This window comes from Hippopotamus amphibius, chromosome 6, assembly GCF_030028045.1.
Source record: "Hippopotamus amphibius kiboko isolate mHipAmp2 chromosome 6, mHipAmp2.hap2, whole genome shotgun sequence".
Classification (NCBI taxonomy): Eukaryota; Metazoa; Chordata; class Mammalia; order Artiodactyla; family Hippopotamidae; genus Hippopotamus; species Hippopotamus amphibius.
This window is the reverse complement of record NC_080191.1, coordinates 134,381,619-134,405,697: the sequence shown is the minus strand read 5'-3', so window position 1 is coordinate 134,405,697 and position 24,079 is coordinate 134,381,619. Positions and strand designations below refer to the sequence as shown.

Below are 24,079 nucleotides of genomic sequence, written 5' to 3'. Positions count from 1 at the left end.
AAATACACATCTTGTTATATTTGGGAGCAGGTGGAAGGAATGATGTACTTCAATTTTCTTTCTTGTGTGGCACATGCTACCCACACGGCTCTGAGTTAAGCGAGTTGAAAGTGATCAGCTCCCATCAGCATGGCCAGGAATCTGCAGCTCGCGTCCCCAAACGACAGAGATCTCCCGCGCTGTGGGAACACCCTGCATAAATGCTGGGCTCACTGTGAAGACGTCCCATAACGGGTTGGGAGGCCTGCCCCCGGCCACTCCCAGGCTGCGGGGAAGAGGTCCGCGCGGACCGCGCCCCCTCTAGCCGGAGGAGCGCGGATCCCGCCGTCCGCACGCCCGCCGGCGGAGAGCAGCGCCCCCTGTCGCCCGGTGGGAGAGGCGGCGCGGGCTCGCGGGAGGCAGGAACATGGCGGGGAGGCCCGCGGTCCCCGCCACACCGCCGCCGGACCCGGACCGAGCGGCGCCCAACGTGGTGGCGCGGATCTCCCGATGGGCAGATGACCACCTGCGTCTCGTCCGGGTACCGCAGCCCCGCCGGCCGGGCAAGGTGGCGGGTGCGGGCCCCGCGGCGCGAGCTGAGGGAGATGCGTCCTGGGGAGGCCCGGGCAGAGGACCCGCCGGACCGGGGAGGCGTGGAGGGCTCGGGGGAGAGGCTCGAGGGCCGCGGGGTCAGGGCTGCGTGTGCGAGGCCGCGGGGGGCACGGGGCACCAGCGGAGCCGCTGGAGCAACTGGGGAGGGCGGGGCAGAGATCAGAGCAGGGCGCCTAACTCCAGCAGGCCTGCGGAGAAAGGAGGAATGAAGCGAGAGGCCGCTGGAATTTGAACAAGGGGCGGGGGCGGGGGCGGGGGGGTTGCATCTTGGACTACTAGGCGAGAGAGGATCGTGGTGATTCTTTCTAACAAAGAGAGGAGTCAAGGGGGGCTGCCTGCTTCGTAAATGGTGTTGGACATTGCAGATACGGAGGAGTTGGGATAAATGATTTGTTGCGGAAATCTAGAGAGCTTTTTGCACATGTGAACTTGAAGATGACTACGAGATTTATAAATGGAGATGTGTGAACTTGAAGATGGTCATTAGACTTCTAAACGTAGCTGTAGATGTTCTAGGCAACTGGAGATAAGAGTCACGTATTGAAGGGAGATCAGAACTGGACATATAACTTTGGGAATGGGCTGCATAAACCTTAAATAGTATTTAAAGCTCGGATGACGTCTTGGAGCGAGTCAGAAAAGTTCCTGAAGAAGCCCTAGAACTGAGACCTGGGGACCTCTCTAACGTTTAGAATTTGGGGAGTGAAAAGGAGGTCAGCAAAGACTAGAAAGGAACAGACAGGGAGGAGGAGGAAAATCAGGAAAACAAGGTGTCCTAGAAACCTGGTGAAGAGACTGTTTTCAGATGGAAAGTTAACTTTGTTGAATTCTACTGAAAAGTTGAGTAGGATCATTAGTTTTGCAAATACTTTGCAGCCAAGCAGCACAAGAGCCAGGACCATGTCTGTTTTCACTCTCCAGTGCAGCTCAGTCCTTCGAGTAGTGCCTACCAGTTAGTAAGTGCTAGATAAATATTTGTAGCATTAATGAATTATATAAATATATATACACACATATATGTTAATTGACAAGGCCTTGGTTCTTCCAGTTAAGCAAGGAAGAGATGCATGTGTTATTTCAAATTAAAAAATAACCTTATCAGGATTGGGAGAGGATAGTGTTTAAGTTAACACATGGATATTTTAGTCCAAATAATCCAATCACAGAATGTATCCGTGTGTATGTTTTCAGCTTCAGTCTCTTATATGCTTAGTTGTATTTATTGAAGGAAATCATGTTAGATTACCACTGGAGGTGAGGGAGTTGCAAGATCCTTGTTAATTAAACTCCTTTAGGTCTATTTCAGTTTAAATGAAGCACTTTAAAAACATCACTAAGTTTTTCTCAACTGTTTGCCACATGTATTTCCCAAGTGCTATATTTTTTTCTTTTTTCTTTTTGGCCACATCTTGCAGCTCATGGGATCTTAGTTCCCCAACCAGGGATCAAACCTGGCCAGCAGTGAAAGCACCAAGTCCTAACCACTGGACCACAGGGGAATTCCCCTCAAGTGCCATATTTTAAGGTTTTCTACCAAATACTTAAATTCCACCTGCAAAAATGAATAAATAAAAAATAAAGTTCCATCTGCAGACTCAGGGTTGTGGAGTTCCTGTGGGGCTTACACAGGAAGTGTTAGGCTGATTCATGTATTCAAGGAACTCGTGGTTAAAGCAATAAAATCAACAGAGAACAGTACAATATTATGTATATAATTACTATGTATGCCAGATTGTTTGGGAGAAAAAGGGGAATATTAATGGGAGGGTGGGCAGTTAGTTTTTTTGGAAGAAATGGGCCTTTAATTGAAGGATATGCCTTATTTGGACAGTTAGGTATAGGGAGAATTTTTTTTTCTGTCTTCTAATTAGTGCTTTAACTATTGTGAGTAATAATTAGAATTAATCATTAAATCTCTTTCTGAAGAACCTCAGCACCATAATGGCCGTAGCTGGAGTAATGTTACTTCTAAGAAGTGTTCGACTGGTAAGTTAAAAAATGAAAAAGACATTATGATAAGCAATAGACAGTTAATTTTTCTCACTTCAGATGGTTTTAATCTCAAGCAGTATATCATTTTGTTACTCATATTAGAAGCTTTTCAGTAGTATTTTAGAACAATGAACATATTTTAAGATGTTGGTAACACAGCCACAGGATTTTATGGAAAGTAATTGCACAGCCTATATTTCCATAATCACTTTTCTTCATACCTAAAAGGGAATCTGAAAAGGATCTAGTTTGCTAGAATGGTATAATCACTAAATTTGCATTTCAGATGTTGTAGAATATCTCAATAGGGTTTTCTATAGTGGTTTTAGATTTAAATCGCAATTGAATTTTGTCCCTTTAGAACTAAATAATTTATGCCTTCATCTAGTGTATTTTTTTGTCCTTTCAATAATATCTTAATAACAGATATTAATCTTGATAATTCAAGATTTAAAGCATTTTTTAATATACCTGATTGTTGTCCTACGATGTAATTGCAGTGTCATGTTATGACTGGGATGGATATACTGCTTCTGTATGTATTTATTTCCTACACTTATCTCTATATTGTTTTGTATTATTATTGATTACACCCCAGTACTTTACCATACTACATCTTTTCCAACTGTTGCCTTTTCACTCAGACACCAACTTCAGAACTTTTATCTTTTTTCCCTTCTTTTTGTTTTAGTACTTGCACTCATATTTTTAAAATGAGATATAATTTACATACAGCACTGTGTAAGTTTGTGTACAGCATAATGATATGACTTACATACATCATGAAATGATTACCACAATAAGTTTAGTAAATATCCATCATCTCACATAGACACAAAATTAAAGAAATAGAAAAAAGATGTTTTTTTCTTGTGATGAGAACTCTTAGCCACTTTCATATATAACATACATCAGTGTTAATTATGTTAGTCATGTTGTACATCATATCCCTAGTACTTATTTATCTTATAACTAGAAGTTTGTACCTTCCCGGTTCCCTCTTCCCCCACCCCCACCTCTCAAACTACAAATCTGACTTCTTTTTCTATGAGTTTCTTTGTTTTTGAAGTAAAATTGACCTACAACACTATGTTACTTCCTGTTCCATAAGATAGTGATTCGATATTTCTGTTTATTTCAAAATGATCACAAGTCTAGTTATCATCCGTCACCATACAAAGATATTGCATAATTACTGACTATATTCCTCATGCTGTACACTTCATACCTGTGACTTGTTTATTTTGTAACTAGAAGTTTGTACCTCTTATCTCCCCCACTATTTCTTTCCTTCCCCCACCTCCCTTCCCTCTGGCAACCACCTGTTTGCTCTCTGTATCTATGACTGTGTTTCGGTTTTGTTATGTTTGCTCATTGGTTTTTTAGATTCCGTATATAAGTGAAATCATACAGTATTTGTCTGTCTCTGTCTGACTTATTTCATTTAGCCTAATACCCTCTAGGTCCATCCATGTCGTTGCAAATGGCAAGATTCCATTCTTTCTTTATGGCTGAGTAATATTCCATTGTGTGTGTGTGTGTGTGTGTGTGTATGTATACATATATATATGTGTGTATATATATATATATACATACACACACACATACCACGTCTTCTATATCCATTCATCTATCGACGGGCACTTAGATTGCTTCCATATTTTGGCTACTGTAAATGATGCTACAGTGAACATAGGGGTACATATATCTTTTCAAATTAGTGTTTTTGTTTTCTTTAGACAAATACTGAGAAGTGGAATTGCTGAATAATATGGTAGTTGTATTTTTAATTTTTTGAGGGAATTCCATGCTGTTTTCCATAGTGGCTGTACCAGTTTACATTTCTGCCAACAGTGCACAGGGTTGCCTTTTCTCCACATCCTTGCCAACACTTGTTATTTGTTGTCTTTTTGATAATAGCCATTCTGATAAGTGTGAGGTGGTCTCTCATTGTGGTTTTGATTTGCATTTCCCTGATAATTAGTGATGTCGAGCATGTTTTCATGTGGCTGTTGGCCATCTGTATGCCTTCTTTGGAGAAATGTATCTTCAGGTCTTCCACCCATACTTTAATCAGCTTTTTTTTTTAAAGATTTTTATATTTTATTTTATTTTATTTTGGCTGCATTGGGTCTTTGTTGTTGTGAGCAGGCTTTCTCTAGTTGTGGCAAGTGGGGGCTTCTCTTGTTGTGGAGCATGGGCTCTAGGCACATGGGCTTCAGTAGTTGTAGCATGCAGTCTCAGTAGTTGTGAAACACAGGCTTAGTTGCTCCGCAGCATGTGGGATCTTCCCAGACCAGGGATTAAACCCGTGTTCCCTGCATTGGCAGGTGGATTCTTAACCACTGCGCCACCAGGGAAGCCCCTGTTTGTTTTTTTGATGCTGAATTGTATAAATTCTTTGTATATTTTGGATATTAACCCCTTATTGGATGTATCATTTGTAAATATATTTTCCTATTCAGTAGGCTGCCTGTTTGTTTTGTTTCCTTCACTGTGCAAAAACTTTTTAGTTTGATGTCCCATTTGTTTATTTTCACTTTTGTTTCCTTTGCCTGAGGAGGCACAGCCAAAAAAATACTGCTAAGACTGATGGCAAAGAGCGTACTGCCTATGTTTTATTCTAGAAGTTTTATGGTTTCAGGTCTTACTTTTAGGTCTTTAATCCATCTTGAATTTATTTTTGTGCATGATATGAGAGTGTAGTCCAGTTTCATTCTTTTGCATGTAGTTGTCCCAGCACCATTTATTGAAGTGGCTGTCTTTTGAGGGGCAGGGGGCTTGAACTCATTTTTAACCTTATATTTAATGGGCTCTTTCTTATAACACCTCTATGATTTTGTCAGTCATTCATATATATATGAATATATATATATTCTTTTAGAATGGAATTTTTGAAATTCCATTTAGTTCTTTTCATTCTAATTGTTACGAGGTTATTTATTTTAGACTTAAGTTTTGATGTCTTTTTTCTTAAATGTTGTGGTTTTTGGTAATAGTGATGAGAAGATCAAACTAAGGAAGAGTAAAAGAGCATTGGAACGTTAAGGGATAAAAAACTCTGTTATAGAACAGTTGGAGAGATTTAGCTACAAATAAGAGAAACCCCAATCAACAGTGGCTTAACCAATTAAAAAGTTTATTTTTCGGGCCCAGTGTGCAATGGCTGCGAACAGCAGTGTCCTCGGTAGTGTATGCAGCCTGTTGCCTGTACAGGTTGCCCTAAGGGACCTTGGAGACAGCCCTTTTCCAGGGACATTAATGAATGGCATGCTGTCCCCAATCTAGGCTCCAGACAGGTATGCATGGTGCCTTTGGAAAGCCCCAGGGCACAGTGGCCAGGGTTCACATTGTCCAAGTCATAATGTCCATCCGCATCAAGCTGCAGAACAAGGAACATGTGATTGAGGCCCTCCACAGGGCCAAATTCAAGTTCCCTGGCCGCCAGAAGATCCACATCTCCAAGAAGTGGGGATTTACTGAGTTTAACACAGATGAATTTGAAAATATGGTGGCAGAAAAGCAGTTCATCCCGGATGCCTGTGGGGTCAAATTCATCCCTAATCATGGCCACCTGGACAAATGGCGGGCCCTGCACTCGTGAGAGCCTTGGCGCTGTCCCCTCCTTACTTGTGCCCATGAATAAATCCTCCTTTTCTGTCAAAAAAAAAAAAAATTATTTTTCTCACCTCACAAGAAGTTTGGAGGTTAGAGGCTGCTAGCATTGCTTCCCTGGCTCAATAATATGGAATTTAGGTCTGTCTGATTTTCCTTGCCTTTCCTCATGGCACAGAATGGCTGCTACAGCTCCAGATATCATATCCATATGCAAGGCAGGAGGAGAGGAAAAAGGAAGGAAGGTGCTAGCCACATCTTTTCCTTTTATGCAAAAACCAAAAACTTTCTCAGAATCCCTCTGTGGACTTTTGCTTATATCCTGTTGTCACATGGCCATGTCTAGCTGGGGAAAGGAGGCTAGGCAGGTGGCCATTTAGCTTTTCCGCCCCATACAGAGCATGTTGGCAAGGGAGAAGGGGCTTGGGAACGGATGTTGCATTAATAGCTTGCCACAGAGAGCCTTGATAATTGCTCTTCAGCTTTCTTTTTAGATTGCTGGTCTTTTCTCCTTCTTCCCTCTGAGAGTTTATCTGTTTCTCATATTCTTTTAATTACTGATTGACAATTCTAAATTTCGTATTTAAAAATAAAAAAGATTAATCAGTTCGGTACAGTGCCAAGCACTTTATATACATAATTTCATTTAATAGTTAATCCTGTGATAGAGGTATTCTTAAGCCTAATTTTTATAGATGAGGAGATGGATGGTCAAAGAAATAATTTTCACAAGATTGTCCAGCTAGTACATGGCAGAACTGGATTTCATATGACATCTTCCTGAATTAAAAACCCTTATTATTTTCTCTTCACTGTGATGCTTCCAGCTTTTGTCTGTTTGCCTTTAGGACATGCCTTTCACTGTCTGAAGCCTGGGCATAGCATCCTTGTTAGTGGAATCATCTTTCTGCCTGTTCCAGAGAGCAGGTTGTGTTTATCACGAGCTCAGGATTCGTCTTGTTGAGGGTGTCTTCCTCAGGGGTTCCTATCCTTTCCATTTTGACCCTTTAGCGCTTACACTTTGCATTAAACCTATTCATGTGTTGCTCTACAGTCTAGTCTAGTTTTGTGCATATTGTCTGTTCCTCTTCCAGATAGTGCCTTCTGTGTCACAGAAACGCTGCACTGAACTTTTGGCTGTCGAGGGATTATTGGATCTCTCCCATCATGGGGTAGATGCAGTGGGATCTGCCTTTAGAGGTTCTTTACGTAGACTGTGAGCTCTTTGAAAGTAGAACATTGGGTTCTATGTATTTTCGTTTCCTCCCCTCGCTCCTTAATAACTTTCAAAACTCCAAGCATCAAGGCACACTCATGCCCTTTTATATATATCCTTTAATGAAAACACCTCAGAATTTAAAGGATGGACTTTTAGTAATTGTAGATATCTTTAATGTCCCTCTCTACTCCTAAGTCTTGGCTTCCTTGTGCAGAGTACTCTTGGTTTTCTCATGCGATGTAGTTTCCAGGCTCCTTAGCATCTTTTTTCTCCTCTTCTGTCTTTGTTCCAGTTTGTTGAAGTCTTTTGTGAAATGTAACACCCAGAACAGCACGATAGATTCTACTTAGAGCCTGCTCTAGAGTATTCTCTCTGTCACCTCTCCTTTTCTGGATCCTGCTCCTAATAATGTTGCTTTGGGTTGAACTTTGCAGGGGGTAGTGGGGGGTGGGGGTGCACAAAGGGGAGAGGGGGTGTGCACTTTTTGGTAGCCTTGTCACACTTCCACTCATTTTGAGTTCGCAATTAACTAAAACTTCTACATCTTTTTCATATATGCTACTTTATTCTCTTTTATCCTTCTTTAGTTTGGGGGAGTACAGGGGCAGACTTTTAACATTTTAGCCAATCATTCTGTGTCAGGATTTTTAAAATACTGCCTCTGACTTTTAATATTCATATCCTTCTAAGCATCAGACCTGCTGATGTTTGATCCTTATGCTTGCATTCAAGTCACTGGTGATCATATTAAACAGGAAAGGATCCGGGTCCGAGCCCCGTGGCTGGGCTTACTCCTAGAGTGCCCCTCCCGTTGACATTAACGCGTCAGTGCTACCCTAGCGATGTCACAGAACCATACTGGGAGCCAGCTATGTGGATGTTTAGCCCACATTTCTCTGTCTTTCCCATAAACTTTTCATAAACAACTTCTGTCAGGTGACTCACCCAAAGTTTTCATGGTTTGATTTGGGATTTCTCTTCTCTTTTGTTTACATTCTGCATATTCCACATTCTTGAATGAATGCTGACAATACATGCATCCAGAATCTTTTTCCTCACAGTGCTTTCTCCAGAAAAAGCAGTCACCTACTTTTTATCTATATTCACCAGTTGTTAACATTTTGCCACGGTTGTGCTTTCTCTCTTTCCTTCAGTGAAACCATTTGAAAGCAAGTTTCAGACACGATGAAACTTGTCCCATAAAGACTTCATAGTGTACCTCCTAAGAGCAGGAATATTTTCCTACATGGTCACATTAATATCACAGCCAATAAATTTAACATTTTTGCAGTAATTTCTAAAATCCAGTTCATATTCATATTTATCTTCTGAAAATATCCTTTGTAGCTGTTTTCCCCCCAGTCTAAGGTTCAGTCCAGGATCATGCATTGTATTTAGTTGTCATCTCTTTAGTCTCCTTTAATCTAGATTTTTGTTCCCACTTTATTTTTAATTTTTGTCTCTCATGACACTGCCATTTTTGCAGAGCCTGAGCCAGCTGTCTTAGAGAATGTCCCACAGTCTGGATTTGTGTTTCCTTGGTAGATTTAGTGTGAACAAGAAGGTGACCGTGCATCCTACTTCCTGTTGTGCCTCATCAAGAGACTCAGTGTCTGTCTGTCCTAGAATATTATCACATATAACATAATTAATAACCCCTTAGCATCATCTAATACCCAGGCCATAGTAAGAGTTCCTTGATTGTCTCAGTGGTGTCTTTTTTTAATAGATGATCTGTTCAAATCAGGATTCAAATGGTCTATATGTTGTGTTTATTTGTTATATCTCTTATGTTTCATTTATTTGATAACAGTCTGTACCCCCACCCCCATTTTTTTCCCCTTAAGCCATTGATTAGTTAGAGTAACCAAGTCATTTATCCCATTATTAATGTTCCACATTCTGGATTTGTCTGCTACAATATTTTTCTTGTTTGGAAAATTTTTTTTTAATGTTTACACCAACTTTACTGCTTAGGAAACTGGGTACTAATTTATCCTCTGCCTTTATGAGGCTCTCACCCAGCCGTAATCATGAATTAAGCTCGTCTCTATAGTGTTGATAATGTGGAAGACACAGGTATAAAATGTTGACTGACTCCAAAGCATTAAGTATTTAAATAAATTCCGAATGTTGGCCTTTTTGGAGGGGACTTTTTCTCTTATGAGGTAAAAAATAAGTAAAAAACCCTGTTGATTAGTAGTCTAGTTTAACTTGCCTTGGTTTTGGTTAGGTTCTCCCAGCAGTACCTGCATGAATAGATGGTACACCTACAGGATAGGATAGGACTGTTTAGCCAGATTTGTGTGGTGCCAGGTTTAGACTCACTGCTTTGTGATGAATTGTGTCATATTTTGAGGATGTAAGCTTTTAGAAGTTAGTCTGTTTAATGTTCTCTGTATGGTAGCTGGAAATAGTAAAATAATGACTAAAGATTTCTTTTTTTTTTTGACTTAAGATTTCTAAGTAATGTTCCTAAAAACACTTTCTGTTAAATCTTAGTAAAATTTTAATATAAAATTAGGAACCAAATTAAAATTTTTCAATGATTATGTCTTTAAAATGTTTGGAGAATTTGACATGCTTAATTTTAACATGAAAATAGTAATAAAATGTTATATATATTTCTCCTTGTAAATTAACAGACATCAAAATTCACAAGTTCTTCAGATATTCCAGTAGAATTTATAAGAAGGAATGTTAAACTACGAGGACGACTACGTCAAATAACCGAGAATGGTTTAGAGATTGAACATATTCCCATTACTTTACCTATTATATCTTCATGGAGAAGTAAGTAAGGTGCAAAAATAAAAACACTAATTAACTATTTTAATGTTCCTTTATTAGAAGTTATTTTAAAAGTAGCAAAAATAAAGTCATTTTAATTTTTAGTAACTCTCCATTTTCTACGAGAGAAACTCCAAACTCTTGACTTACATAGAAGGAACTGCAGTATTTAATTTGGCTCCAGATTTCTTTTCTTCCTTCCCTCCTTTTTTCATTCAGCCACTCAGTCTATTCAGCCATTCAAGCATTTATTCCACAAATATTGAGCACATGTTATGTTCTAGGTCCTGTGCTAGGTCCTTTATGTGCTTACTAAAACAAACAAAACCACTCTACCCCTTGGAGCTTACAGCCCAGGTGGAAGATGGGCAGCAAACAATGAAAAATTGTCCTAAGAGCTATGAAGAAACAGATCAGGGTATAGGATGGGAATTATTGGAGGTTGTGTGATGGGAGAACCTATGTGTGTTGTGGTCAGAGAAGGCCTCCCTGAGGAGTTGCTGTTTAGTCAGAGACCCGAAGAATGGGAGAAGGCTGGCTGGGAATGAGCTTGGCTATTTTAGTAAGCCACATGAAGGCTCGTGTGGCTGGGGCATAGGGAAGAAGGAGACAAGAAGCAACAAAGGAGGTTGGAGAGCTCCAGAGGCCAGATCTTTGCTGCTACAATTCCCATTTCTCCCTGCTTCATGGCAAAGACTTCAGCCACACAGACCTGCCTGCTGCTTCCATGTGTTCTGCTGCTCTGGGCACAGTTCTTTGCCCAGAGTGCCTTGGCTCCTGTGGATTCTTTAGGATCTAGCTCAAATGTCAGCTCTCCTTAACTCCCAAGCAGAATTAGCTTCTTTCTTACCTATGCCCCAAGCAATTTATACACACTGCAATTACAGTACTGAAACACATTTTCCTGTAATTATGTATCTAGGTTTATATCCTTCTATTAAACTGTGAGCCCCTGGTGGGCAGGGAACTTTTCTTATCTATCTCATTATTCACAGTCCCTAGAAAAATAATTGTTAGCCAACAGAGACTTGGCAGAATTTGACAAATGAATTAATTGAGTTGTATTTAAAGATCTCCTTAATATTATTTTAATGTTTTGAAGAAAGGGGTTCTTATTTCTTCACCCTCAGATGAATGAATATCACTCAATTCAGTGAGATAGGGCTGTAAAGGAATAAGAGTTTTTTCCCCAAACATTCCTGACATGATTGATTTTTTTTTTAACAAATCAAACAGAACTTACTCAATTTGAATGACTGTTGTTCCCTAAAGAAAGATTACCTGGGGTGTTTATTTGTTGGCCATTTCAGCTCTAATCATGGTTTATACTTCGTAAGTCCTCTACCTTCTCAGTTGTTGTATTAATGCTATAGTAATTTAAATCTCTCCAGTCTGAAGCAGTGATGATTCTTTAGTGCTTAGACAGTAAGGCCATCACTTGTGATCGTCCAGGCTGTACATCATACAACTCCAGGGATGGTATTTAGTGGGAATCTGTCCCAGAAATCTTACAGTGACACAGCACTCTAATTGCCACACACACACATTATTATTAATGGGTTTCACATCAAATAATAATGTTTATCAACCTGGTACAAATAACCAAAGTTTTAGAACTGAAAGGAACCTTACTTTTCTCTCCCACTTATTTTAATATTTTCTGTAGAGGTTAAAGGCCATGTATACAGCCATCTGCCTAACAGTTGATGAAATTAAACCAACCGTTGTTAACCAGTACAAATGTAGTGATAATGTTAACACTTTTTGTAACTAACATAAATTATTCATGTTAAAGAGATCATTTTGCATTTACATTAGTTAAACCTATTTACCTATAAAATGGTTATAGAACTAGAAATTCTTTCCAAGCACTATTTTGAATGATATAATAAGATGTTAGAGCAAAGTCTTATTCATTTAAAAATAGCTATTAATTGAAAGCTCCTTATGTTCTTTTCACTATTTTTACTACCTGGCCTATAGGATAGAGATGGACTTTTGATTTTATTGTAAGGAGGGCTAAGATTCAGTCCCCCCAAATTAAGGCCATTCTAACCAAAAAGGTTTGGCTTAGATAACTACATCAGAGTAGAGTCTGTGTGGTGTAGAACTTGTTTTGGTGTGGGGAGCTTGTGTTCTGTTTCTAGTTCTGGTCTGTGGTTTCCTTCACCATCGAACAAGAGAATTATAATATATCCAAGACACCTTCCTCATGACTATTCTGTGGTATCCCTTCCTTTCATGATCTTATCTTCGGTGTATATAATGAAGAGGTAAACACACAGAGCTGAAAATTTTTATGAAGTGAAACTGTTAGAACACTTCATTTCTTCAATAGATGTTTACTGAATGCCTGTGCTTTTGCTAGTCTCAGTACATAGTGGCCAGCAATGGATGGTAGTCACAAAACCTGCAGTCTAGTAAGGACATTACTCGGAGCTTCTCCTATCCCTGTTGGTAAAAAATAATCTTTTTGACATATGTGATACTCCTGTCTCATGAAATCATCCATCATCATGAATCCACTTATAATTTATTAATTGAGGGTATAAATCAGTTGTTTTTCTGTCGTGTACTATCTTTATAAAGACTTTAAGGATATTTAGTCATGAAATTTCCTACCCATCAGATGGAACAGAAGTATAACAAACTCCTTAGTGATGGTATGCTTCACTATTCATCTTATGTCTGCAGTTTTTTCCAGGTACCCATGGTCTTTCCCTTACTTGACATGCGCACTCCCACATCCTCCCCCTGCCTCTCTGTTCATTCTGCAAAATCCAAGTCCTGCCCTTTTCACAGAGTGCTGTTGGGCTCCTCCACTGGAGCCCATGTTGCTGTCCCCTTATAACCTTTGGCATCATCTGTGTCATCCCATCCAGTATGAATTAGGCTTTTTTTTCAAATATGTGCATAAAAGATTTGTTGAAGCGCTGGCAAGATAGAGGGATTCACACAAAGCTAAAATCAGAAATCATAAGCATTAAAAGTAACATCTCCTTTTTCAAAAAAACTTCAACTGTTTGGGCAAAAAAATAAAATCCTGTTATTAAAGTTTAGTTGGTTAACATTTTATCAAGAGTTTGCCCCAACAAATCTTAACACTATGTTACTTGGAATATAAAGTGATAAAATCCTGTCTGGAAGTCAGTTTTGTAAAATGTATAAAAAAATAATGTTGATATTGATCAATATTTATAGAGATGGGAAAACAGCCTCAGTACATTAAGTGAAAATGCAGTTTATACAATCCTATTGGTAGTAGGAGACTGTATTATTGAACTATATATCTTGTATCATTTTATGTATGTGTACATAGAAATAAATCCGGCAGATTTTTTTAAAAAAGCTAAATTGATTAAAACCCACATCCTGTTCTGGAGCTTACTGAAATGAGTTTTTTAAATTATTCCATCTGTTACATACTTGTATTGTTTTAAAAGACAAGTTGACTATAGAAACGAATGGATCTACATCTAGAGAGTCTGGGTATTTATAAATAAACATAATATATCCAGTTGCTTTTTGGAGCCCAAATGACTTTGGAATTTGCTTTTGCAACGTGGTATTAAAGCTAAACTCTTTTCTACCTAACCTTTTTAGAAGAGCCGTGTGGTGTTTTGCTGGTTAAGTTGGCTGGAGTAGAACTCACTGAAACTGGGAAGGTGTGGTTACAAAAAGAGCTAAAACCTTCCCAAGTGCTATGGTTCCAACTTCTTGGAAAGGAGAATTCAGCACTCTTTTGCTACCTTTTGGTGAATAGGGTAAGTAGTGTGAAGAAATAACTAGCAATATTTTATTCTTATTATTTATACATAAACACATCATTAATTAGAATCTTGAATATATAATGAGACTGAATTTTTTTGTCTTTTTAAACTACTACTCATAGTGATTATGTATAGAGAACCAGATGTTTCATATATAAATTTTGGCATAAAATTTGTTTATTATAGAAAAAATTATCTCTATGTTTATTAGAGAAAAAATAGAAAATTAAACAGTAAAAAAACTTCAAATTGTTAATAACTCTGGACATTGCTAATTTAAGGGATATCTTATACATTTATTTATGGGCAAGTATATCATATCACACTTGTTATCATAAAACCACTTGTTGAGTGTGACTTGTCAACTGGAAATGCAAAGAGCAAGGGTGTTTTCTGAAGGTAAATATTGCCCTTTCTGGTCAATACCTTGTAGATAGGCATGTCGTAACATATGTAAAAGCACTGAGCATATTTGATGCTACCGGGCATATTTAAATTGAGCATATTTAAATACTATTCATGATCAGTAGTCAGTTACCTAAAGACAGTGCCTCGGAGTTTCCTTGCCTTTGTGACAGGCTGTAGCCATTCTGTAACTGGGGATGACACAGAGCCTCACTGCTGCCGCCCTGTCATTGTCCTGAGTCCTTTGATGTGCCTTCCTCCAAATTTCTTTTGGTGGAAAATTATGGAAAAAAGAACATGGAAAAATGAAATAGCTGAAATGCTGTTATAACAGGGTTAAGGGTAATTTTTCTTATTTTTAAAATTTCTTATTATATAACAAACAAGAATAATCTGAAGAAAAAAATAACCTCACTTCAAAGTGATTAGAATTATAACCATTTTAATTATTAAAAGCTTTTTGAACTATTAATAGAATACCTAATGAAATCCATTAATTTTTGTATGTCCAGATCATATTCAGTTCTTTCATAATAAGAATTATCCAACACTGATTGGTTGAAGCATCTTACACTAAGTTGATAATACAAAACTATATAAAAGATCCCAAAGGCCTTACAAAAATATTAACATTTTTTTCAGTTGAGGAGTATATATTATTTATCCTCAAAACCCCCCTATGGAATCATTTTATTCCCATTTACAGATGGGACTCTGGGTAACCAAGTGGAAGAACCAGTATTCAAGCCCAGCTCTTCCTGGCTCCTGAGCCCACACTTCGCCTTATCTGTCTTTACCTTATGCTATTTCCTAGAAGGTGACCAAACTATACTTTATGCATATTTTGGTAATTTACTTCTCCTGTTGAACTTTACTCTAGTGTGAGGTTGAATTTTAATTATTCTGATGTTAGTTCAGCTCATCTGCTTATCATCATGTACCAAAAGTTACTGCATTTAAAGGATCAAAAGGTTACTTTATTCCTTCAGATAGTCTTAGAAAATGTTTCTTAATATTTAAACCTTTAGTTTTCACATTAAAAAAATTTGTGAATTACTTGTCTCATGAAGCTGTAAAATTACTAACATGTTGTTAAAATTAATCTTGTTAGGTTAAAATCCCACAAGCATTGTAGAAATGGTTAATAAGCAGGATCTCCTTTACTCTGTAAATTAGTGAGAAAAAAAATCCCATTTATCTGGTTTCATTAGGCAGTGAGGTGTGAATGAAGTCCTGAAGGATGAAGATTCTAGGGCAGGACTGTTTTTATGTTCATTATTTTATGGGACATCTTTTATAAAGATATTTACATGCCAGTGCCTTCATACACACTGGAATTCTGAACCTAATTTAAGAGTTTAGTGGTGATTCAGTTCATTTTACATTTGTCTACTTTTTAGTTTCATTAGTTTTCTTTAGTTTTTTTTTGCTGCGGCTCCTGTCATTTTACCTATCAGGCATGTGCTCCATTCCTCCTCCAAACAACACCAAAAAACCCTAAAAAAACCCTTTTCATACTTTTTTGCCTCTACATGTTTTTGGGTTAGGATACCAGTGAGCCTGTGGAGAACTGTATGTTATGAAAAGAGTCAATTGTCTCTTCTAGTAATGAAATCCTTAGATTTAGCATTAGCTGTTTTAACCTCTTAAGGACCCCTTTGCATTTATATTTTTGACTTTTCCCTGAAGGACTCAAGTTGCGGAATGACTGATTTTAAAGTAAATAAGGTATAGTGGCTATAATAGTAATTTTATTAAATAATTGGTTTGTGTTATTTTTTTACTCAAGGGTAGGTATTTTAGTGTGAATCTGAATGAAGAAATTTTGAGAAGAGGCCTTGGCAAAACTGTTCTTGTTAAAGGGCTAAATTATGATTCTAAAATCTATTGGAGAATTCACAGAAACTTACTTAAAGCTGAATTAACAGCCTTAAAAAAAGGAGAAGGAATATGGAAGGAAGAATCTGAAAAAGAAAGTTATTTGGAAAAATTCAAAGGCTCCTGGAGAGAAATATGGAAAAAAGACAGTTATTTTAAAAAAAATGAATCAGATTTCAACTTGAAAAAAGAAAGCTATTATGACAAATTTAGAAGGACTTATGAAACATGGAAAGAGAACATGAATAACTACTCCTTAATACTGAAGTTCAGAGAACTTATGAGTCGCATACACTTTCGAAGAAAAGGGTGAAATATGCCAAGAGTCTGGAGGTGACCTGCTCCAAAAAGAATAAAATGTGTAAATATAATTGATATTTTTCATTGAGTTGAAATGGGAAATTTCCCCAAATGGTCGAAGTTGCATTCTAATGGTATTTAAATATGTAAGAGATGATTCTTCTGCATGTAATACCAGAATACTTTAAATAATTGTGATTAATGTAATATGCTTTTAGGAAAAATGAAACACTCTGTAAAAAGTTATTAGGTTGAAGGAGGTGTGCATGTGATGATAGTATATAAAGAGAGAGTTTAAGTATTGGCCATTGTGTTATTTTAGTCATTTTGTTCAGCCACATTTAACTTTTGTTTAAAAATAATATTTATTTTTCCAGTTTTATCAACTTTGATTACTTATAATAAAGGAACTCTTTATGCATCATATCTGAGGCTGCTCTTTTCTCTCCACTGCTTTCTAACTGCTTGTGAATTTGGGGCAGAGCTACAAGAGAAGGTCACTTAGACCATTTCTAGTAGTAAAGAGTGGCTTATTTCTACCTGTTGTTAGATGACGGGGATAATCCTGAGGACAAAATCATGAATGTGCCGGGGGGGCAGCACAGAGGACAGAAAGAATAGGGATGCCTTCTGACATTGCCGAGCCCCTAAGGGCTTGAACTTTCTTGCCTCCCAATTTCTCATTATGCCAGATAGTAAATGTCTTTATTTTTAAAACCGGTTTGAGTTGGTTTGAGGATGTGACATACACACATACTTGCTGTTAAAATCATTCAGACAGTATAAGCTTCTTTCACAACACCAGCAATAATCCACCCACAATGTCTCCAGAAGTTTTTCTTAATGGGTTGTATACTGACCAAAGTCAGAGGTATCATCTGGTCTGAATAGTTGACTCCTATAAGAATCAATAATACAAAATGAGAAGTTTACTGTTGCTACCTGACACCTGGTTAAAACATAGCAAAGTAGATTTCTCAACATTTTCTAATTAAGCAATATTAATTTTTAGTGAGGTCTTAAATTTTCCAAAGATTCTTTTTGTGTATGTGATTTTATTTCATCATCTTTGGGGTAGGATAGGAAGTTATGTGGTAGTTTTTATTCCCTGAGTCTAATGTCTCAATAGCTTTTGTTTTGTTATAAGGGGATGTTTTATTTTTATTTACAAAAATGTTAAACTAGTTTTGTGGCAACTCTTGAGCCTTTTTTTTGTTTTCCCAGCTTGCCTCCAAGTGATGTCAGATATCATCACAGTTATCACTATAATTAGTTCTGATGACCTCTGCCAGCTCAGCCAGTGCACTACTATTGTCTTCCCAGTTAAACTGTATGAAGGTGGTGCTGCTGCAAGTCTTTATGGGGATTAGATTGCCTGGTCTAATCTTTCCCTTGAAGAGATAGTAGGGAGCCCTGATTAGACCAGTTTGTTTGATGGTCCAAGGGCAAGGTAAACTAGATAATTGCAGAGAGGCTAGGTCTTTGTCTTTGGAGATGGTTATAACATGGCCATCTGAAAAAGTGGAAAAGTCCTTTTAGGCTGAATTTTTGACCAAAGTCCAGGTGAAACAGGAGGGAAGAGGGCAGGGCACAACCTTTGAAAGTATGACATAGCCCAAGGACATGACATAAACTGATTAGAACCAGATGAGTCCAAGATGGCAGACAAGTCGACTTCCAGGTGCCGTGACTGTTCCAAGGCTGCCCATAAGAATCAAAAAGTGGGTGGTGCAACTAGAGAAAGCCCGTGCGCAACAACCACCACAACGAAGAGTAGCCCCCGCTCACCACAACTAGAGAAAGCCCGTGCGCAACAACAAAGACCCAACACAGCCAATTAAATAAATTAATTAATTAAAAAAAAAAAAAAGTGGGTGGTGGCCCAATTCCTGGAAATCCTCGCCCCTGGTTGAAATAGCTGGAATACTGCTCTCACTCATTAGCCCATGAAATTACCCACCCCCATAAAAACTGACAACACCATGCCCTCGTGCCTCTTTCAGCTTCTGAGATGGCCCAAACTCTGTAGAGTGTTTCTCTCTAAATAAATCCACTTCTTACCTATCACTTTGTCTCTCACTGAATTCTTTCTGCAATGAGACATCAAAAGCCTGATCTTCAGTAAGTCCAGACACCAGGTGAGTGATTCTAAATTAAAAGATAAATAAATAATTAAAAAAAAAAAAGACTGTGGGTGCAAGTCCCAACCTGGGTTTAGGCTGGGTTTGAGTCCCACCTGGCACTTGGATTCAAGTCCCAATCTGAGGTGCACGGTTTCATAGGTTCTTTACCTGTTTCAAACAGAATTCACTACTTCTTAGTCTCTTATCTTCAAAACAATGAGGGCTATGACCACCCTTTTACCCTTGGCCTTCTTTCCCTTTGGTATCTTGGGTATTTAGAACCCTTTACTTTTTAAATATATTTCTATCAAATGAGTTTAGTTCTTACTGTATTTCTAAAGGATTGAATTTTTATGTCCCTTTCAAATCTATTTTGTCTTAGATCCACATTTCCTTTTTGGGGGTTTATTTATTTTTCATTTTTCAATCATACTTCTTACATATGAAATGTTGTCAACAATGCCAGCTTTATCATAGTTAATGGTGAACAAAACTTGGGAGAAGAGTGAAAACTGCTCATATGTATCATTCAGCACTGCCATTATTGGCAGCTAAAAGCATATTCCAGCAGCATCCAGAGGAGGAAAACAGACAACCAAGGGCTCCTTACATGTTGCTTTTTGTTGCGCTGGGTGTTTCTGTTAGTTCCATCCATGAGACAGATGGACAAATATTGGCTCTTCTCTAGCACATTTTGCCACGGTTGCTGTTCACTGAGGGCTCCATGGGGCTCATGATCGTAGTCCATCAGGCTTGCAAAATTCTTGACTCTTCTTTCCCCACCTGCTTGACTCCCAAGGCAGTCTAGTCAACAGGCTTTGACTGCTGGATTCCCACCATCTGGAATGGGAAGGACACATGAGCTTGCTTGTGGAAGGTGACTGGGCTTAGTTACTCCACTCACTCTGTGTGTGTGTGTGCTAGTAAGCCTGATCAGTCCTGCCACTTTCAGCCCAACTTATAGGAAACTCCTGTAGTTACAACTGACCACCAGACATTTCCTCTTTTGTTTCCCTCTTTTGATCATGCTTCTTTTTCCTTGTCTTAGGAAAGTGAGATCCAGTAGCTTAGTAAATGTCAAGAAAAAGATAATCACTATTTCCCAACTTAGTGGAAACAGGATATATGGCACCTTCAGCCTTATAGGAAGGAGAGAGAAGTACTGATGTCAGATCCTCCTCCCCTGTGTAAACAGGAGAGGGCAAGGATGGCTGCTGCCTGACAAACTAACTGCCCAACACCTCCTTACTCCAAGACCGCGCATATCTCCTGGTCATGGAACCTTCTAAATTGGCTCAAGCCTAGGGAATCGGCTGCCTGAAATGCCACCTTTTAAAAACTTGAGTCGAAGAAAAATTAGGGCCACCGATCTCAACAGTTTTGCTGTCTCTCATCTCTGGTAACTCCAAGCGTAGTAAAGATCCCAGCCAGTACCTCATACTAACATGGTACACTTGCAAAACTTGCTTTAGGAGAGTTAACTGCATCTGAAACAGGCAGGCAATGGTGTGCCAAGAGTTGTATCCTCTTCTGGATTTCTCCAGCATCATTTGTATATTTTTTTAAATTTCAGATTCTACATATAAGTGATACCATGTGATATTTGTCTTTCTCTGTCTGACTTACTTCACTTAGTATGATAATATAGTTGCATCCATGTTGCTGCAAATGACATTATTTCCTTCTTTTTATGGCTGAGCAATATTCCAATATATATGTACCACATCTTCTTTATCCATTCATCTGTTGATGGACATTTAGGTTGCTTCCATGTCTCGGCTTTTGTAAATAGTGCTGCAATGAGTGTTGGGGTGCATGTGTCTTTTCAAATTATAATAGTTTTGTCTGGATATATGCCGTGGAGTGGGATTGCAGGATCTATGGTAACTCTATTTTTGGTTTTTTAGGAACCTTCATACTATTCTCCATAGTGGCTGCCCAAATTTACATTCCCACCGATAGTGTAGAAGGGTCTCCAGCATCATTTGATTCCTCTCCAAGGTGAAGTCTGCATCTTTGAGATATGAGTCTCTCCCTGGAGAAATGTAATACCACATACTGTCAAGGGTCATATCGTTGACAGTCTGTCCTAAATTCAGTGGTTGCACATGGCATTGGTTTGAAGACAGTGACTTTTCATAGAGAGACAGCATATTTCAAGACTCCAAGAATCAGCGGCATTTCAGAAGTTCAAGGCACCAACAGCATCATTATTGCTTAAGTCACCATTAAAAGAGATGGCAGACATACTAAGAAGAAGCAGTTGCTGCTAGGATAGCCGGGTGGAGAAGATTTTCCAGATCTCCTTTGTGATGTGAGGAAGGAAAAGCTTTCCTTGACCTTCTGAGGGTCCCTGGCTGGGTTTGAAAATTAAACTGACAAAGATTAATGGGAAAAAAAGCACACATATTTATTTAATACAAGCTTTATATGACACAAGAGCCTTAAGGAAATAAAAACCCAAAGAAATACTTATACCTGAGTACTGTATGGTAGGTTTGATGGTACACAGTCATGGAGGAATATGATAGGGAAAGGAGTCTGAGGTAATCCTGAACTGGGGGAAATTTAGCAAGGCCTGTTTGTTAGGATTCCTCTGGGCATCCCTTTGTCTTTGGAGATAAGGGTGCGCCTTTCCTCCAGCTATAGGGAGGGCTCTTCTCATGCCAGGAATTTATGGCCTGTTTCAGGGAAGAAGGGTGAGGGAAGGAGGAGGTCAGAGTGAACTTCCTGCTTCTGCTGTTTTCTCAGACTCCTTCAGCTTAAAATAGTCAATATACTAAATATTTGGGGGTAGCATGTCCTGAACCCCACCAGCGGTTTGGAACTTCTCTAATGCCATTACCAAGGTAGATATTTCTTTTTTTTCCTTTTTTTAAATAAATTTATTTATTTATTTATTTATTTATTTATTTATTTATTTATTTGCTGTGTGGGCTTTCTCTAGTTGCGGCAAGAGGGGGCTACTCTTCGTTGTGGTACGTGGGCTTCTCATTTTGGTGGCTCCTTTTGTTGCAGAGCACAGGCTCTAGGCACGTGGGTTTCAGTAGTTGTGGCATGTGGACTCGGTAGTTGTGGCTCGAGGACTCTAGAGCACAGGCTCAGTAGTTGAGGCTCGCGAGCTTAGTTGCTCTGCAGCATGTGGGGTCTTCCCGGACCAGGGATCGAACCTGTGTCTCCTGCATTGGCAGGTGGATTCTTAACCACTGTGCCACCAGGGAAGTCGCTAAATAGCTATTTCAATGAAGGCAAATCACAGGAAGAAAGTAATGCAAATTTATGAAAAGACTGAAGAAAATAAAAAACCCAGGATTAAAAATTAAAATGTTAACAGAAATTTAAAAGTAAAATAGTGAAAAAAAGCTTAAAAATGAACCATATTTCTATTTCAACATGGTTGTTGAGCTCATTCATTTAACTTCTATTCAAATTGTGTCAAAATATCAAACAAATATTAGAATGGAAAAAAGTGGTATCAGAGTTGGAAAACAGTGTATCAATAATGCCATTAATTAGCTAGATATTTTGAAGTTTTGCAAACTATGATGAGAAGAGTTTGATTGAGATACTGATGATTCTAGGGTTCAGTATTCCTCAGGAAAGAAGATGAGGTTCATTTAGGATGTCCATGCTCTAGTTTGGAATCTCTGAGTGATATGAATTCCTTTCGCTCAGGTCTCAAGGTAGTTCATCACGATCTGGAAGCCTAAGGCCAAATGTCAGTGCATCCAATATATAATGTAGAGGGAAGATGGCATGTCAGTAGCTTATTTGTCTCATCCTGCTGGACAGGCATAATGATGACTCCCAGTCCTGGCAATGTTCCACATCACATTCAAATGTAATGTGAATTTTTCAGTCATTCTGGGTGTCCAGTTCTACTCTCCAGAAGACTGCTGTTATCTTCTGTAGCTTCTTCACAAATAGGCATTGGGGAGGATCCACCCTTTGAGGGTTGGACAACTTCAGAAGCCCCTTTCTGTTGATGTGGGTTCATGGCCAAAGGGTTGAGCAATCACATGCTTTTTTTTTTTTCTCCTGGAGATTTAATTCTGTATGGCTTTGAGATCTATCAGTGTACTGAACACTACTGCTTTGCCTCCTTTTCACTTTTAAAGGCCGTATTGGAACCATGTTTTTCAGCTGTAGGCCATGAACTGTAATTAATGAGACGGGAAAGCAATTTAATGGGTTGCCACTAGCAATTAAAAAGATAAAAGAACAGAACAGAGTATATCAGAGTGCATTGCACAGCAAAGATAAGTGTTGGTTGGTTAAATTTTTTTGTTACAAATTTATATTTGAATGTATGTACTGGCTTGGAATGCAGCAATATATTGGTTGCTGAAAGTCACGACAGAAGCTCTCTTCTCCAGCACACTCTCTTGAAGAAACCTAATCAGTATATTTATATAACTAACATTAGGAGTATAGGTAATTCAGAGAGAAATGAGGTTTTAGAAAAATTGAGGTTACTGGGATCATTATTTCTATTTTCTGTTTTGTTTTGGTTATCAAAACACAACTTGTAGCGACTTTATCAATATCAATGAAATTGAGTAATTAGCGCCCTCTTCTGTTCTTCAGCAACACTACACATAGCTATTTTAGCACTTGACACATATTCATATGCAGGAGATTATATACATTATATGTAAGAGATCTACCTGTCTTCTTTCACATCCAAGGTGTAGTGGGTCCTGTTACTCAAACCATACCTTACAAATTTTGGATCATTTCTGCTCCCTCCACAACATTTAGCTCAGTTTCTTGCTCATTGGGAACTCTATAAATATGTGTTAAATAAAGGAATCAAGGAATGAAGAGGACCATTGCAGCATTGCCACCTCATTTTGACCAAAACCTATTTTTTCAGTTTAATTTTCCCCTATATATCTCATGATCCTACACCAAGAAGATTACTTTGCCTTAAAGAGTCTGAAAGAGCAGTTTTTAAGCTTGTCGAATTTGAACATGATATTTATTTTGGACAAAGCAAGCCCCCTAAGTACATATTTAGTTTAAATATGCAAATAAATGAAGCAAAACGAACATATGGTTTTTAAAATGCAGTTTTCCCTTTCACTATGTTTGTGTGGGAAAACCTAACCATTTGTTGTCCGGTTTAAAAAAACAAGTGTTAGTAACAGAGCATGCATGCCTCATTAGGATTCCAAATAGTACAGCAATAGGAGAATTTTCCTCATGGTGCAGATTGCCTCCCCCCAGCCCCCAGCTCTCAGAGTTTAAGAGTTTGTATTGTTTTACTGGTTTCTTTCTTCATTTTCTCTCTACAATACAATTTGCTCATTTGCCTAAACTTTTGTTCAATGTCTATGAAAATGATTGCTGTATTAGATGACTGGTCTGCAATTAGATTATGAAGATTCATTTTT

The 24,079-nt window shown here is 38.4% G+C and overlaps 1 protein-coding gene and 1 non-coding gene across 6 annotated transcripts; both read left to right on the top strand.

Moving 5' to 3' along the window:
- Window positions 1-383: 383 nt before the first annotated feature.
- On the top strand, window positions 384-16,984 carry C6H3orf33 (chromosome 6 C3orf33 homolog). 5 transcript variants are annotated; one of them, XM_057739637.1, is made up of 5 exons: window positions 384-520; window positions 2,463-2,577; window positions 10,063-10,210; window positions 13,811-13,971; window positions 16,172-16,984. In XM_057739637.1, exons 2-5 carry the CDS (start codon window positions 2,533-2,535, stop codon window positions 16,571-16,573), a joined length of 756 nt encoding a protein of 251 aa, XP_057595620.1. In that variant the 5' UTR covers window positions 384-520; window positions 2,463-2,532; the 3' UTR covers window positions 16,574-16,984. The 5 variants fall into 5 exon arrangements, with proteins under 5 accessions (XP_057595620.1, XP_057595618.1, XP_057595617.1 ...); XM_057739635.1 differs by having other exon boundaries at window positions 389-520; window positions 2,518-2,577; XM_057739634.1 differs by having other exon boundaries at window positions 390-547; window positions 2,518-2,577.
- LOC130856214 (small nucleolar RNA SNORA70) lies at window positions 5,696-5,827 on the top strand. Its single transcript, XR_009054506.1, has one exon. It is a non-coding gene; the product is annotated as a small nucleolar RNA SNORA70 (small nucleolar RNA).
- Window positions 16,985-24,079: the final 7,095 nt, after the last annotated feature.

Coding starts and splice junctions, on each gene's coding strand:
- C6H3orf33 (XM_057739634.1), top strand. CDS start 407: ATGGCGGGGAGGCCCGCGGTCCCCGCCACACCGCCGCCGGACCCGGAC. Junction 548..2,517: donor AGCCCCGCCGGCCGGGCAAG/GTGGCGGGTGCG, acceptor CTCTTTCTGAAG/AACCTCAGCACCATAATGGC. Junction 13,972..16,171: donor GCTACCTTTTGGTGAATAGG/GTAAGTAGTGTG, acceptor TTTTTACTCAAG/GGTAGGTATTTTAGTGTGAA.